The 17658-nt window shown below is 42.9% G+C and overlaps 1 protein-coding gene across 2 annotated transcripts in view; it reads left to right on the forward strand.

The window, feature by feature from the left end:
• LOC112234908 (collagen alpha-1(XVIII) chain) overlaps positions 1 to 17658 on the forward strand; it is a 169788-nt gene that overhangs the window by 134721 nt on the left and 17409 nt on the right. For both annotated transcript variants that reach the window (XM_024403234.2, XM_024403226.2), the window contains 18 exons: positions 5159 to 5185; positions 5317 to 5379; positions 5545 to 5628; positions 5924 to 5974; positions 6642 to 6770; positions 7087 to 7149; positions 7309 to 7353; positions 8165 to 8296; positions 8720 to 8791; positions 8897 to 8923; positions 9073 to 9171; positions 10788 to 10823; positions 11108 to 11197; positions 11883 to 11915; positions 13099 to 13116; positions 13291 to 13350; positions 13496 to 13573; positions 14329 to 14364. In XM_024403234.2, the coding sequence (XP_024259002.1) occupies positions 5159 to 5185; positions 5317 to 5379; positions 5545 to 5628; positions 5924 to 5974; positions 6642 to 6770; positions 7087 to 7149; positions 7309 to 7353; positions 8165 to 8296; positions 8720 to 8791; positions 8897 to 8923; positions 9073 to 9171; positions 10788 to 10823; positions 11108 to 11197; positions 11883 to 11915; positions 13099 to 13116; positions 13291 to 13350; positions 13496 to 13573; positions 14329 to 14364 (1143 nt within the window). The remainder of the gene's footprint in view (positions 1 to 5158; positions 5186 to 5316; positions 5380 to 5544; positions 5629 to 5923; positions 5975 to 6641; positions 6771 to 7086; positions 7150 to 7308; positions 7354 to 8164; positions 8297 to 8719; positions 8792 to 8896; positions 8924 to 9072; positions 9172 to 10787; positions 10824 to 11107; positions 11198 to 11882; positions 11916 to 13098; positions 13117 to 13290; positions 13351 to 13495; positions 13574 to 14328; positions 14365 to 17658) is intronic.

The following is a 17658-nucleotide window of genomic DNA, read 5'->3' on the forward strand; positions in this document are numbered from 1 at the left end:
GAGGGTCCAGATTGTCTAACCCAGCTGATTTGTATGGGTCCAGATTTTGCAGCTCTTTCAGAACATCAGCTTTCTGGATATGGGTGAAGGAGAAATGGGGGGTGCAGAGCTATTCGCCGGAGTAGGGGGGTAGCCAGGTGGAAAGCATTGCCAGCCGTAGGAAAATGCTTTTTGAAATTCTCGATTTTCGGTGGTGACAGTGTTTCCTAGCCTCAGTGCAGTGGGCAGCTGGGAGGAGGTGCTCTTATTCTCCATGGACTTTACAGTGTCCCAGAACTTTTTGGAGTTTTTGCTACAGGATGCAAATTTCTGTTTGAAAAAGCTAGCCTTTGCTTTCCTAACTGCCTGTGTATATTGGTTCCTAATTTCCCTGAAAAGTTGCATATCACGGGGGCTATTCGATACCAATGCAGTATGCCACATGATGTTTTTGTGCTGGTTAAAGGCAGCCAAGTCTGGAGTTATCCAAGGGCTGTTCTTAGTTCTAATTTTTTTGATTGGGGCATGCTTAAGGAAATGGTAAGGAAAGCACTTTTAAAGAATAACCAGGCATCCTCTACTGATGGAATGAGGTCAATATCCATCCAGGATACCTGGGCCAGGTCGATTAGAAAGGCCTGCTGGCTGACGTATTTTAGGGAGTGTTTGACAGTGATGAGGGGTGGTCGTTTGACCGCGGAACCATTACGGATGTAGGCAATGAGGCAGTGATCATTGAGATCCTGGTTGAAGACAGCAGAGGTGTTTTTAGAGTGCAGGTTAGTCAGGATGATATCTATGAGGGTGCCCGTGTTTACAGATTTAGTGTTGTAGGGTAGGTTCCTTGATAATTTGTGTGAGATTGAGGGCAACTATCTTAGATTGTAGGATGTCCGGGGTGTTAAGCATATCCCAGTTTAGGCCACCTAACAGTACAAACTATACAAACTAAATGGGGGGCGATTAATTCACATATGGTGTCCAGGGCAAAGCTGGGGGCTGAGGGGGGTCTATAACAAGCAGCAACAGTAAGAGACTTATTTCTGGAGAGGTGGGTTTTTTAAAGTAGAAGCTCGAACTGTTTGGGACCTGGATAGCATGACAGAACTCTGTCAGTAGATTGCAACTCCACCCCCTTTGGCAGTTCTATCGTGGGGATGGAAATGCCTTCCTAAACCAGGATTCAGCCACTGCTAGGCCATTGGGGTTGGCGGAATGTGCTAAAGCAGTGAATAAAACAAACTTAGGGAGGAGGCTTCTGCTAACATGTATGAAACCAAGGCTTTTACAGTTACAGGAGTCAACAAATGATAGCGCCTGGGGAATAGGAGTGGAACTGTGGGCTACAGGGCCTGGGTTAACCTCTACATCACCAGAGGAACAGAGGAGGAGTAGGATAAGGGTACGGCTAAAGGCTATAAGAACTGGTCGTCTAGTGTGTTGGGGATAGAGAATAAAAGGAGCAGATTTCTGGGTGTGGTAGAATAGATTCAAGGCATAATGTACAGACAAGGATATGGTAGGATGTGAGCACAGTGGAGGTGAACCTTGCGTGATGATGAGAGGTTTTGTCTCTGGGGGCACCAGTTAAGCCAGGTGAGGTCTGCACGTGTGTGGGGTGGGACAAAAGAGCTATCTAAGTCATTTTGAGTGTGACTGAGGGCTCTACAGTAAAATAAAACAATAAGATCTAGCCAAGACAGCAGTAGACAAGGCATATTGACATTAGAGAGAGGCATAAAGCAATCACAGGTGTTGATCAGGAGAGCTAAGACAACAACGGGTAAATGGCGATAAATGGACAGAACAGGTCAGTTAGGTACATACAGAACCTGAGTTTGAGGCTGGGGCCAACAGGTAAACAAAATTAGGTACCGTGTTATTGAAACAGTCCAGGGGGCATCAGCTGTGTAGCCTAGTGATCATAGGGTCAAAAAAGCAGCAATAGGTGATTCCGGGTGCCGTTCGGTAATCACTACTACGCTAGGCGAGCAGGGGACACAGCATTCAGAAAAACTAACGGGCCGGGGCTAGTAGACCACATCGGGCAATCACGTCGGCATACCAGTCGTGATGGATCAGCGGGGCTCCGTGTCGACAATAAAGGGTCCAGGCCAATTGGCAAAGGAGGTATTGTCGCCCTCGAATTAGCTGGTATATGGGCCTAGCTTGAGGCTAGCTCAAGGCTAGCTGGTGCTTGCTTCGGCCTAGGCGTTTTTAACAGTAGACACTCGTTTGCAGCTAACAGCTGCGATGATCCGGTGTAATGATCCAGAGCGGCAGGAATCCGGTGATAAGGTAGAAAGAAGCAGTCAGATATGCTCTGGGTTGATATCGAGCTGTGCAGACTGTCAGGTGTTGTCTGAGCTAAAGCTGGCTGGTGAACGAGAGACTAGTACCTAGTTAGCTGGCTAGCTCCTGATGGAAGTTCCAGTTATAAGGAATAAAAATAGCAGATCCGTACCACATTGGGTGAGGCGGGTTGCAGGAAAGTATATTTAGTTGATAGAAAGTGAGATTAAGATATGTACGAAAAAGACCGGCTATTTACACGGGATAAGACACAGGATAAGACAAAGACAAATATACACATCCTGCTGCTATGCCATCTTGGTCTTTGTTATAGGATGCCTCCTTTTCAACAAGTCAGTTCGACAAATTTCTGCCATGCTAGAGGCCCCCCGACAACTGCAAGTGCTGTTATTGTGAATTGGAAACCTCTAGGAGCAACAATGGCTCAGCCGCGAAGTGGTAGGCCACACAAGCTCACAGAATGGGACCGCAGAAGTGCGTAGCGCGCATCTGTCCTCAGATGCAACACTCACTACCGAGTTCCAAACTGCCTCTGGAAGCAACGTCAGCACACAAACTGTTTGTTGGGAGCTTCATGAAATGGGTTTCCATGGCCGAGCAGCCGCACGCAAGCCTAAGATCACCATGCGCAATGCCAAGCATCGGCTGTAGTGGTGTACAGTTCGCCGCCAGTGAAAACGCGTTCTCTGTAGTGATGAATCACGCTTCACCATCTGGCAGTCTGATGAATGGAACTGGGTTTGGCGGATGCCAGGAGAACGCTACCTGCCCGAATTCATAGTGCCAACTGTAAAGTTTGGAATAGGAATAATGGCCTGGGGCTGTTTTTCATGGTTCGGGCTCGGCTTCTTCATTCCAGTGGAGGGAAATCTTAGCGCTCCAGCATACAATGGCATTCTAGAAGATTCTGTGCTTCCAACTTTGTGGCAACAGTTTGGGGAAGACCCTTTCCTGTTTCAGTATGACAATGCCCCCGTGCACAAAGCGAGGTCCATAAAGAAATGGTTTGTCGATCAGTGTGGAAGAACTTGACTGGCCTGCACAGAGCCCTGACCTCAACCCCATTGAACACCATTGGGATGAATTGGAATGCCGACTGCAAACCAGGCCTAATCGCCCAACATCAGTGCCCGACCTCACTAATGCTCTTTTGGCTGTATGGAAGCAAGTCTCAGCAGCAATCTTATAACATCTAGTGGAAAGCCTTCCCAGAAGAGTGGAGGCTGGTTTTTCAGCAAATGGGGGACCAACCCATATTAATGGTCATGACTTTGGAATGAGATGTTCATGGAGCAGGTGTCCACAAACTATTTGCCATGTGGTGTACCTTAAAAAAAATTATTAAAAGTAAGGGTGTGGATCAGTCAGTTTCTGGTTGACCAGCATTTGCCTCATGCAGCACAACACATCTCCTTCGCACAGAGTTGATCAGGCTGTTGATTGTGGTCTGTGCCGGAGGGGAGGGGGGAGAGCCTAATTAATTAATTACAATTGATTGATTTCTTTATATGAAATGTTACTCAGTAAAATCTTTGAAATTCTTGCATGTTGAGTTTATCTTTTCGTTCAGTGTTGTTTAAAAGCTTTGAAGGATAAGAGAACAATACACTTTTCAGTGAGAAAAAATAATTTCACTTAAAAACATAAAAACAGACTTCTGTTATCAAAGACACTTGTGTTTATTTTAAGGAGAACAAGACTACTTAGCCCAAATTTGAACACCACCTCAGAAGCTTCGGCATCTTCATAATTAGAGAATTAGGGCCTATCACAGCCCAGCTCTTTCAATGCATTGTGGAAAAAGCATGCATTGTATTCTACTAGATGACGAGCTGAAGTGAGTATAACATCCTGGCATTTAAACCATACTCTGTTTCCAAAATGTCACATACTCTACCATTAAACATCCTATCTTGTATGTCTGGTTTGCTTAATATAAGCAATTTGAAATGATTTACTTGTTTTTGTACTTTTGATACTTATGTATATTTTAGCAATTACATTTATGTTGTGTACTTAAGTATATATAAAACCAAGTACTTTTAGTCTTTTACTCAAGTGAATTTTATTGGGTGACTTTCACTTTTACTTGAGTCATTTTCTATTAAGGTATCTTTACTTTTGGGTACTTTTTACACCACTGAATGTTTCCTCAAGCTCGAGGCAGAGTTTCTGTAGGTTGCCACCTCCAACATCCGGGATAAGCAAAGCTTGCATTACCTTTCCTGTGCTTGAAGGAGAACTGGTCACAGTCTCCTCCGTCACCATTGTTTTCACACGCATCGCTTTAATTTCCTTTCTTTCACAATACATCTTGAACAAAATTAAGATATTTTTGAAAATCTTCCGACCATCATCGTTCAGTTTGTATGCACAGCTTGATTTGATTGGCCTGTTTTTGTGCAATGCATGTATTTTTGGGGGGTTTGGTCACTGACAAAATGAAGATGAGCAGGGACTTTCCCAAACTTTCTGTGCACTCATGAACTACTATTATGGATAGCCTACAAAATTGTATTCTGTAAAGGATGGTTTTAAAAAGGTAACGATGTACAATACTTCATTCAAAACACAAAACTGCAGGAACTAAGGTTGCTGTGGGTGCTGCAGCACCCCCTGGTAAATAAAATAGAATAAAAAAGTTACTCAAATAAATAATAACAAAAATACTAAAATATAGAAATGTCACGTATTATAAAGGTTTATATTTTGGCATACCCAAATTGCCTACTATTTAGCAATGCAATTATAGGTGTTCTTATATGGCTATGGAGTTAAAGGGTTAACAAAATAAAATATGAAATGAAATATTTTCCTTTTTGATCAGTATCCATTTAATTTTGTTTTATTTTCCTCTTCTTCACAGGGTGATCCAGGTGAAGATGGATCTCAAGTAGGTTGACAAATTAATGTACTTTGAAAGCTACCATTTAATGGATAACTAGTGGTGCAGTGAGGATGGTTTGTCTACAGGTCAAGTATTTGCATGGCTCAAGTTGCTAGTCTGCTCTGTCTCTTACCCAGGGCCCTGTTGGACCACCAGGCTTCCCTGGAATCCCAGGAGACCCCGGGCTCAAAGGAGAGAAGGTACTATATTCTGTCATGGCATTGTTGTATTGAGAAGCTGTTATCGTGTGGCTTGGTCCCAGATCTGTTTGTTCTGTATAACCAACTGTTATGGTTGTTTGGCATGACAATTAACATAGGAGTTGGCAAGACAACACAAACAGATCATGTGTGTCTGCCCCACAGGGTGACCGTGGTGAGGGCCAGCCAGGCCCCAGGGGACCTCCAGGGCCCCCCGGACAACCAGCGCCAACCAGACACGACCGGCCGGTGAGTCTACATTGAACCCAGTAATTTTATCGAAAGTCCTAGTTTTGTATTTTCTACAAACAATTTGCAGATCGCAAAGGACCCTGAAGCAACCACCACAACAGGGTTGTTGATTCCAAAATGTTCAGTTGCGATCGGTAAATCATATTTTAGCTAAATTCTTTCAAATGAGGGGGAGAAGGTGTCAGCAGAGCTACAGTAGATACATATGACCTGTATGTAATTGCAAGGTAAACACCATGGAGCATGATGACTTCTATTATGTGTCTGAGCTAGTTCACCTTCTTTGCTTTAGACCTTTGCAGACATGGAGGGCTCTGGATTCCCTGACTTGGAGACACTTCGGGTAAGTCCACTTCTCTCACACTGGTTCATCCGCAGTTGTTAGGTGATGCCCTTAGACAGACACTGATCTTGGGTCAGTTTTGCATTTTCCCCCCTAATGGTTACAATTTGGATATGGAGGAGGGAAGCTGATTCTAGATCTGCACCTAGGGGAAACTTCACCCCGAAGCGGTGTTAGTGCTCCACTACACGTGTATAAACAACCCCAAACCCAGTACAGATTTATGTTTTATGTATTCCTCTGACCAAACATCCAACTCGAACGAACGTACAGCGTTCTACCTCAAAGTGGAACGCGACTTAAGCTGTGAAATTAATTTGAAGGAAGTAGCAATTTGGCAAGGCATTAATTTACTCAACCAATATCGAGCAGAAAGCATTCCTTGCTGTATTTCATCGCAAGCTATGATTTGTTACGGTATGTTTCTTTTAAGATATGTTGTCCTTACTAGGATTACTAGAGTACGTACTAGGGTTTGTTGACATTTGTGAGCAGTTTACTCAAACAAAAATGTATTCATTTATTTACCTTTATTTTACAAGGTTGACTGAGAATTGGACATTCTCTTTTGCAGCAACAAACTGTGGGAAAAGTTGTTTAGGGGGGGGGGTTGAACGGGCTAAAATTATGTGCACAATAATCATGATGTATTTTCTGGGGGCGGTAGGGACTGCCTGGTTTGCCTGGCCCTCCTGGCCTCCCCGGGGCCCCAGGTACCTCTGTTGTTGGGACAGGGGTCTCTGGCTTATTTGGCCCCAAAGGTCCCCCAGGACAGGATGGTGCTCCTGGTCAACCGGTAGGTCCTCAGGAAATGCACCCTTCTCTCCATTCTTTTGCCTTTCATCTAACATACCACAATGCAACCATAATAGTCATAAGCATTTGACTGTGTTTTTATCTGTAATTATTTAGAATGGATGTACTCTGCTTTATCATAATGTAAGAAGGAAGGTGACCTCTGCAGTGAAATGCCTGTATTTTTTACTTAAGTATAACCACAAGTCATTTGACCAACTACACTGCTGATACAGTGCGCAAAGTGTAGTGATTATGATTATTGTGATGATTAAGTTAATTAGCATGACATTAAGTCGTAAACCTGCGCTTTTTAGGGTTTACACGGCCTGCCTGGTGCTGATGGTCGCCCAGGAGCTGCAGGGGCCGGGGGAGAGAAGGTGAGACTGAAAAAAACCCGCGTGATTGATCTAGTTCTTTACATCTCTTCATGGCCTCTTGTGTCATTACCGAATGGCATCATTGATTGTTTTATGAAGAGCAATACCTATAGGAATTGAATGGGACCAGTTTATCACCTCTACGTTCCTAATCTACAGGGTGATCCAGGTGAACTCGGTCTTCCAGGAGCAGTCGGAGTGAAGGTGGGCACCAAGCCTTTTACTTTACTTTATTCAATCAAATACGCTATTGAAAACACAGGTCAGATTGGAAAACACAGAAGTCAGATTTGTAAATAAACTTAATGGCCTATTGAAAGGTTCGAGGTTTATGTACAGTACTCTGCAAGGGCTCAATCTTGCCTCTCTTTCTCATGCAAAGCTTCTACTTGTACCTTCCTAGCTATCTCTCCAACCTGTTCTCTTATGTCATCGTCCTCTCATACACCTGCCAATCTACAGGAGGTGCCAGGTCACCAGCATGGCAGAGTGGACTTTCTGTGTCTCTCTAGGGCAAGGTTGTGTTCATTAGGAACCAAAACAGACTGAAACAGGGAGGGGCTATTTGGACTTCTCTTGCAAAACCTTTTATATTGTTTTCTGTGGCGTGCCCTAATGAACACGACCCACGTCTCCTGCTCCCAGTCCCCCGGAGAGTTACTGGTTAGTGTTGGGTTGGATCAAATGCCTTCACACTTAGTAGCTCTCCAGGACCAGAGTTGGCAATCCATTTGGCATATGTGTATGAACTTTAAATTATGTTTCAGGCTAGGGGACTATATTTCAACTGTCCCATATCTGCAGTTGGTCAGTTTCTCATAATGTTGCTTACTTTGCCCTACAATGTAATTAATACCTGTGTGAAGTGTGTCCAACTGGTAGTGTGTGGATTGGATCTTATTATTTGCATATTGCTGACAATGGATGCCTGCTCAGGTGCAGCACTAACGCCAATGAGTGGAACAATATCTCATCAATATGATAATTACTCTTTTTGAATCTTGACATTCCACAGGGTGCACAGGGATTGAATGGCATTCCCGGTCAACCAGGACAGGGTGGATTGGCTGGCCTCCCTGGACCAATGGGACCACTGGGACAACCCGGGCCACCAGGACCCCCCGGACCAAGCTATCGTGTTGGTTTTGTGAGTATCCACCAGGGACGGGTTTACCCATCTCAATGGTCTTAACAATGCATGATTACTAATGCTGTGTTTCATAGTAGTTTTATAGTATCGGCAGTTTCGCTTGTGAAAATATCTGTAAACGGTGCCCTGTTGTAAACTAATTCTGCATTAACATTCAGTTACATTTTATTGATTAGTTTGAGTACATAAATGTTTTTGGGTAACCTTAGTAGGCTATTTGAACATTAATTGGGGTGTCATGAGTGGTTATGGAAATGCCCGTTATCCTGGTTGTATTAGGGACGAAGGAATGAGATTCGCACACATAACTCTGACTTTAGTGTTATTGTGGGTTGATGTCAATGTCAGTGCGAATCTAAAGTTAGGATTCGGCCCTTAGAGACTTAGTCTTTCTCTCTCTCTATCTCGGTGTGTGTAAAGGATGACATGGAAGGCTCTGGCGTGGGAGTGGCCAATGGGGTTCCTGGAGCCAGAGGGCCAGAGGGGCAACAGGTGGGTGTCCTCCGCAGCAGGCTTTTATTTTTTGATCCATTGTAGGAATTTGGCCGTTTTCATAGATTTTCTTACTGATTCTGATGTCTTTCTGTTCACTTTCAGGGTCCTCCTGGCATCCCTGGCCTACCAGTAAGAGCTTTTCTTTGGTTGAATTTCATATGATTTTATCAATAAATAAATATTGTTTTGACATAACACATTGAAAGCCATCTCAATATTGTATCATGAATTCTTATTTTGTGATCAGTTTCAATTTAACGTAGGGCTTGTATTTTTAGGGCAGGTCTGGTTTCCCTGGTATTCCTGGTGAGAAGGGAAGTGAAGGACCACAGGGAAGCGATGGCCGACCAGGGTTGGACGGTTTCCCTGGTCCTAATGTATGTCAGAACCTTATTCCACACTCACACCTCACAATATCTACATAAAGGTTCTAACTTGTGTAGTTAACAGCAACTCAGGTTTTGGCAATCTTCTGGGTGTGCAGGGTTTTGCGCCAGCCCAACACGAACACATCTGCTCCAGACTGAAGGCCATGATTAGTTGATTACATGCTGGTGTGTAGTGCAGCTGGCCTGAAATTGAAAGCCTGTCTAGATTTAATCTGTTCAATCTGTTCTTGACAGCGATTTTTATTTTTTAATTAAAAGTGGGGAAATTTCAGCAAAAAAAAATAAAGGTCCCTTTTTCAGGACCCTGTCTTTCAAAGATAATTTGTAAAAATCCAAATAACTTCACAGATCTTCATTGTAAAGGGTTTTAACACTGTTTCCCATGCTTGTTCAATGAACCATAAACAATTAATGAACATGCACCTGTGGAACGGTCGTTAACCATCTGAAAACACTGGTAGGCAATTAAGTCACAGTTATGAAAACTTAGGACACTAAAGAGGCCTTTCTATGTTCTCTGAAAAACACCAAAAGAATGATGCCCACCTGCACAGGATCGGGATCGGGACATCTGAACATCACACCTGCGGGACAGGTACAGGATGGCAACAACAACTGCCCGAGTGACACCAGGAATGCACAATCCCTCCATCAGTGTTCAGACTGTCCGCAATAGGCTGAGAGAGACTGGACTGAGGGCTTGTAGGCCTGTTGTAAGGCAGGTCCTCACCAGACATCACCCGCAACAACGTTGCCTATGGGCACAAACCCACCGTCGCTGGACCAGAGAGGACTGGCAAAAAGTGCTCTTCACTGACGAGTCGCGGTTTTGACTCACCAGGGGTGATGGTCGGATTTCCTTTTTCGAAGGAATGAGCTTTACAAAGAGGCCTGTACTCTAGAGCGGGATCGAGGTGGAGGGTCCGTCATGGTCTGGGGCGGTGTGTCACAGCATCATCGGACTGAGCTTGTTGTCATTGCAGGCAACCTCAACGCTGTGTGTTACAGGGAAGACATCTTCCTCCCTCATGTGGTACCCTTTCTGCAGGCTCATCCTGACATGACCTTCCAGCATGACAATGCCACCAGCCATACTGCTCGTTCTGTGCATGATTTCCTGCAAGACAGGAATGTCAGTGTTCTGCCATGGCCAGCGAAGAGTCCGGATCTCAATCCCAATGAGCACATCTGGGACCTGTTGGATCGGATGGTGAGGAACTTGCAGAAGAGTGGGGTAACATCTCACAGTAAGAACTGGCAAATCTGGTGCAGTCCATGATGAGGAGATGCACTGCAGTAGTTAATGCAGCTGGTGGCCACACCAGATACTGACTGTTACTTTTGACCCCCCATTTGTTCAGGGACACATTATTCCATTTCTATTCGTCACATGTCTGTGGAACTTGTTCAGTTTGTCTGTTGTTGAATCTTGTTATGTTCATACAAATATTTACACATGTTAAGTTTGCTGAAAATAAACGCAGTTAACAGTGAGAGGACGTTTCTTTTTATGCTCAGTTTATTTTATGTTTTTTTTTTCTAAATATTGGACTTTCTCTCACAAATGTATGCTTTTTTTCTCGGGTTACCTTTTAAATTTCCAGGGACAAAAGGGTGACAGCGGGGACAGAGGAGAAAGGGTGAGTATTTTCAAATGTTCATAGAATTCAAATGTAATTCAGGAGACATAATAATAGGTCAATTACATGCCTAGAGCTTGACCATTTAACACTGATATTGTGTTCAAAAACTGTAACAACCTACCAGGAAATCAATGTGTTTAGCAATTAATCAGAGGGATGAGAAAATATCTGACCCTCTGTCAGTTATTAGGGGCCACTTCCACCCACTCCCATGTTTTTTATGCTCATCACCAGCATGTCTTTGTCCCTAAGGCTGATGTTATCTTGGGTCTGGTTTTTAGGGCGAATCTGGTCGCGATGGAAACGGACAGCCTGGACCACCAGGCCCACCCGGCCCACCAGGACAAATCATCTACCAGACCTCCAGCAGTGTAAGGCCCTGTACCGAAACAACTCCTAGGCCTTACCCCCAGTGCCCCTCTAGACCCTACTCCTCTGGACACTACCCCCTAGACCAGGGATGAGCAACTTTGATGGGGTTGGTCTATAGGGGCAAAAAAATGGAACCCCCCCCACATTTTGCCATGGGGCGGAGAGATGATTTAGCAATTTTATAACAAATTTCATGCAATTCTACTCATTTTGCCATGTAGCGGAGAGAAAAATGACATTTTCGTGATATCTAATTGGTAGTTAGTCTTGTCCCATCGCTGCAACTCCCCTACGAACTCGGGAGAGGCGAAGGTCGAGAGCCATGCGTCCTCTGAAACACAACCTTTCTAAGCTGCACTGCTTCTTGTCCCACCCCGGTTGGTTTAGATAGCTAGCCACTAGACTAACTTACCTATCTAAAAAGCGCCTACCCCAAGTAGAAACCTGTTTTGATCAGAAGGGATTGGATATGTATAAGCAAAATGTCAACAACAACAAAATCCCTGCTACTACCCTATTGCTTATACCAATCCGACTATTTTGAAATCTACATGAAGTGCCTAGAGGGTGTGGATAAGGAGTACCCAACCTTCTGCATGATCTTCTTTTAGCTCTACTGTATCTCCTCCAACATGACGGTTGAGTGTGCATTGACATTAAGCTGTGCAATTTCTCTTTCTGCAGTATGATGGTGTCGTTGGAGGCGCCGGGCCCCAGGTAGGTGTTTTGTCCTGTTTGAAAACACTGTTATCATTAATGTGGCTCAATGTTACTCCAATAGTCTTAAAAGCAAATGTTATAAGAACTACAGGACACACTTCTTTTTCATACAATTAAGTATTAAATTGATGTCATTCATTTGCCAAACTCGATTGATCAATTGCAGTAATTATTCTGGGTGTAATTTGATCAATGTTTGAAATGCATTCAGGAAATCAATCAAGGGCTATATAAGTCACAATGAAATGAAACCAATGACTACAAACCATGGGTCATATTAATTTGGTGCCAAATGGAAGAAAACTGACTGAAATAGGAAGGGACTACTTGAACTTTTCCAATAAGAAATGCTAGTTTTGTCTTCCGTGGCAAAGTGTTTTGCTGTGCGTGCCTGAACACAACTCCTGTATAGGGTCCTCGTTACGCATTGGAAGTGTAGCAGAGAAGAATTCTCGAGACAATATGATCTTCATTACATGCTTGTCCTGCTTTTATAACAAAGATTCTATGGAGATGGCAGTAACCATCTGTTTCCATTTGTTGTATGTAATTAATATAAAGCTACATACCTTCCACCGATATTAGGCCAAAACTACATTTACTTTACATCACACAACCCACATTTAAGAAATACAATGTACAGTCGTATTCCCAAGGGCCTGTGTAATTTTCATGAATTACATTATTCCTTCATCTGGATATTTTATTGATCTTAAATTAAGCAAATGTTCTTATGTTGCAAAACCTGTTGAGAGCATGTAATGCAATGAAATCCTGGAAATGATACATTACCTTAGAGATCTGAGTTTATTGGACAATGATTCTATAGGGGGAGATGATGGAAATCATTCACACTACCACAAAATATAGATTTGACTTAAAGGGATAGTTTGGGATTTTGTCAGTGAAGCCTTTTTATCTACTTCCCCAGTCAGATGAACATATGGATACCGTTTTTATGTCTCTGCATCCAGTAGGAAGGAAGTTAGAGGAAGTTTCGCGAGCCAATGCAAACTATCATTTGCACACAGACTGGAAGTCTATCGGAATAGATAGCCAAAATCCTGAAGTATCCCTTTAATGAAAGTAATTACCAAATATTTGGGACCAGTCATAACCAGTCATAAAAAAAAGCAAATAATCATTAAATAAAATCTGATTTTTCTTTTCTTTTCTGTAGGGCCAAGCTGGATTCCCTGTAAGCATTGAGTTTCCTACAGTTATCCTACAGTTCTTCTAACGTTGTGTTCTAACAAGTGTGGATTTCATAGTGTGGTGAATATTTGCCCTGAAAGACTAAATAAACCCAACATCAGTGCTAGTTTGATGTGTGATAAACAGCACATTTTCTGATCTGTGCATTTTCTGACAGGGCCCGATTGGACCAAAGGGCAACATGGGAGATCCAGGCCAACCCAGTTATGGAGTCAAGGTCAGTGATGTGACCACACAGCAACATTGCCCTGTCATTGTTGCTACAGTGTACCACTGAGTTAGGCCCATTCCCAGCAAGTGTTTATTTTGTGGGGGTTAACACATTAACCAGTTTCTCGCTCTTCTTATGTGTCTCTTCCCAGGGCGAGAAGGGCGAGCCTGGCTCAATCATTGGGCCTGATGGGAATACTTTGTACCTGGGAAGATTGTCGGGTGAGAAGGTGAGCGTGACTTCTGTAGTCAGCAGTCATATTTGACACGTGTGTTTATAGCATATATGATGCTATACATATCTCACATCCGACTCATAGTAAGACTAAGCAATTAGCCTATTAAAATGTTCATCTGCCTATAGTTAAACCATGAGCAATCAAGTATTATGCATTTTGCTGACTAAGATCAAGGACCTGGTCATGAGAAAGGAATTCTAAATACAAGTGTATTTAATTACTTTGGAAAATGAATGGTAACATTAGACATGGCATAAGCTTAACGTCCACAGCATTAACAAGCATTATAAGGCATTATTCGAAGCATTGTGAGAGAGCGAGACAAAGAAACTATGGCTTGTGCCATGGCCCATAGCTCATGGGAGAGGGAAATAAAGAGTGCAGGTATCTCACCACAGCAGGAACAAATAATAGATAGGACAATGACTCTTAAGACCATTTAATAAGCCAATGTGCTGTTTGGATTCAAAATCTGAGTCGTTGACCAATAGTATTACTGTAAAGTTAACCTCCAATCAGATATCAGACTATGTGACGTAACCTCTGCTTCTCAGAGGTGAGACAATGGAGGTTGGTAAGATTAACACAGAGAATGCTGAATTCCTAAGACAACACAGAGGAAATTCTTGCATACAGTTGATAAGAAGAGTCCCTTTGGGGGCTGCCCTACACTTCTGTCTGGCTCGGTCTTATCTGTGTGTTGTCCTCCGAGCCGAGTTAAAACACCAACTCTCCATCTTTTGTAGGGCGACAGAGGACCTGCCGGACCCGTTGGGCCCCCTGTAAGTACTTTTAGGCTCATACTTGACGTTACGGTCTTGCCATTTGAAGCTGCCATAAATTAAAATGGCATGGTCATGGGCAGTGTTGGGATTATATATTACTCATTACATTTAACAAAAGTAAAGCTTTACTTTACGTTACTTTCCATACAAAGTAATATTGTGTTATATTACTTTGCGTTACTTTCATGAAAAAAAAATGGAAATCTCACAGAGCCATGAGGTCATGAGTCATGAGGTCGAAGAAATTGTCCGTAGAGTTCAGAGACAATATTGTGTTGAGGCACAGATCCGGGGAAAGGTACCAAAAAATGTCTGCAGCATGGAAGGTCCCCAATAACACATTGTTCTCCATTATTCTTAAATGAAAGAAGTTTGGAACCACCAAGACTCTTCCTAGAGCTGGCCAAACTGAGCAATCGTGGGAGAAGGGCCTTGGTCAGGGAGGTGACCAAGAACCCAATGGCCACTCTGACAGAGCTCCAGAGTTCCTCTGTGGAGATGGGAGAACCTTCCAGAATGACAACCATCTCTGCAGCACTCCAACAATCAGGCCTTTATGGTAGAGTGGCCAGACGGAAGCCACTCCTTAGTAAAAGGCACATGACAGCCCACTTGGAGTTTGCCAAAATCAGACCATGAGAAAAAACATTCTCTGGTCTGGTGAAACCAAGATTGAACTCTTTGGCCTGAATGCCAAGAGCCATGTCTGGAGGAAACCTGGCACCATCCCTACAGTGAAGCATGGTGGTGGCAGCATCATGCTGTGGGGATGTTTTTCAGTGGCAGGAACTGGGAGACTAGTCAGAATCAAGGGAAAGATGATCGCAGCAAAGTACAGAGAGATCCTTGATCAAAACCTGCTCCAGAGCACTCAGGACCTCCAGACTGGGGCGAAGGTTCACCTTCCAACAAGACAATGACCCTAAGCACACAGCAAAGAAAACGCAGGAGTGGCTTCCGGTCAAGTCTCTAAATGTCCATGAGTGGCCCAGCCAGAGCCCAGACTTGAACCTAATCAAACGTATCTAGAGAGACCTGAAAATTGCTGTGCAGCGACGCTCCCCAACCAACCTGACAGAGCATGAGAGGATCTGCAGAGGAGAATGGGATAAACTCCCCAAATACAGGTGTGCCAAGCTTGTAGTGTCATATCCAAGAAGACTCCAGGCTGTAATCACTGCCAAAGCTGCTTCAACAAAGCACCGAGTAATGGGTCTGAATACTTATGTTAATGTTATGTTTAAGTTTTCTATTTTTCATACATTTGCAAACATTTCTAAAAACCTGTTTTGCTTTGTCATTATGGAGTATTGTGTGTAGATTGATGAGGATTAAAACAATTTAATCAATTTTAGAATAAGGCTGTAAAAAAAAGTTGAGGGTTCTGAATACTTTACGAAAGCATTGAACATACTGTAAGCCAGACAGATGTCCTATATTTTCATTCCAAATCTTTCTCTCGAGCCACCAGTTTTGGTTATAGACCGCACGTTCACAGACCCATAGAATTGTATAAAGAGCACACTTGGTACTAGACTGGAAGGCCTCTTTGGGCTTCAGAGGTGAGAGGGTGCACCCTCTACACATTTTTATGGAGGCAGCTGTCATGACATTTCTCCCAAACAGCCTTTTTCCACATTCTTGAGAAATATGGAGAGATATGATTCTGAAAGTTAGTTGACAAAGTAGCTATAATAATATTACCCAATTTGAAAAGTAACGCATTACTTTAATCCATTACTCATAAAAGTAATATGATTACGCAAAGTTACTTTTGTGAGGCGTTACCCCCAACACTGGTCACAAGCAACAGCAGGGTCAGAGATGTTGTCAAGAGAGAGTGTGAGGCAAGTGGCTGCACTTGTCAGCACCAACACAGATGCTGTTAAGCATCTGCACATGTGCATGACAGTTCACTTCTCTCTTCTGCAACGTGACAACAAATGCTGACCAGTGCACCCTCACTTCACGCAGTCTTTGTTTGTGTCAGAACTCGGCCCGTTCCTCATGGTAATGGCATTTAGCTGAGTTTACCTTTAATTAATTCAGCTGCCATGTACAGTGCCTTGCAAAAGTGTTCATACCCCTTGGATCTCTACACATTTTATTGTGTTACAAAGTGGGATTTAAAATGCATTTTGTCAACAATCTGCTCAAAATACTCTTTCAAAGTGGAAGATTTGTTTTACATTTGTTAAAGATAGCTAGAAATTAAATAAATAGAATATAGTCACTGCATAGGTATTCAGCTCAATACTCTTTCAAAGTGGAAGATTTGTTTTACATTTGTTAAAGATAGCTAGAAATTAAATAACTAGAATATAGTCACTGCATAAGTATACATATTAGAAACAACTATTAGAAACAACTTTGAGCGATTACAGCTTTGAGTATTCTTGGGTAAGTCTCCAATCTTGGGAGACTACTAAAAGTTTTTGAGATTAAGCTCCGGGATTTAGAGGTAATTTGTGGTTTATACAGTACCCTGCGTCACCACTAATTTGCTCCAGACCAGCGCAAGGGGGAGTTAGAGCACTGATTATGCTTTTGGGTCCTACTGTGTCTCTAACTGACAATGAATGGGCGACATAAACCTAAATAGAAACTGATAATTGTGCACGACTTCAGTATTACTTATTATTTTATTTTGTTAGGATTATTATGCTCTTACTGTAGTACTGTAGGCCACTCTCGACCAGTCACGTTGTACAGTGCCTGAGTGGCACAATGGTCTAAGACACTGCATAGCAGTGCATGCTGTGTTGCTACAGATGCTTGTTCAGTACATGTGTGAGACTGGGAGACCCATGAGATGACTGTAGGTTTTTGGTTTCTCTCCCTCTAAAAACAGAAATAAATCATTCTAAATAACAAACTGGCTTTATTTAGAAATTCTTAACAATGCCTCACGCCATGTTCAAGAATGGCTTTTTTCTCACTCATTTTACGTTATTTGAAAACGAAATAATCTCTAAAATATATATATTTTTAAACAAAGTGATTTATTATTATTAATTTAGAATTATATAAAAGCCTGTTGGATATTCTCACAGATATATTATATACCCTGAAATTATCAGGGCAATATATAATGGTCATGGCTTCCGAATGGTGCACAATGGGATTGCCTTGCAGTTCTCCAGCTGTATCCACTGAAAGCGCATGAGGTTCAAGGCACTAGGGGAGGGGGCACAGAATGGGCCACAGAGCCGCGCACAGAAGACCTACCTAGCCCATGGTGAAGGAAGGGGAGGGGGGGATGGACCCACCAACTATTTTAGCATGGTTTTG

This window comes from Oncorhynchus tshawytscha, linkage group LG03 (genome assembly GCF_018296145.1).
Source record: "Oncorhynchus tshawytscha isolate Ot180627B linkage group LG03, Otsh_v2.0, whole genome shotgun sequence".
In the NCBI taxonomy this organism is placed as follows: Eukaryota; Metazoa; Chordata; class Actinopteri; order Salmoniformes; family Salmonidae; genus Oncorhynchus; species Oncorhynchus tshawytscha.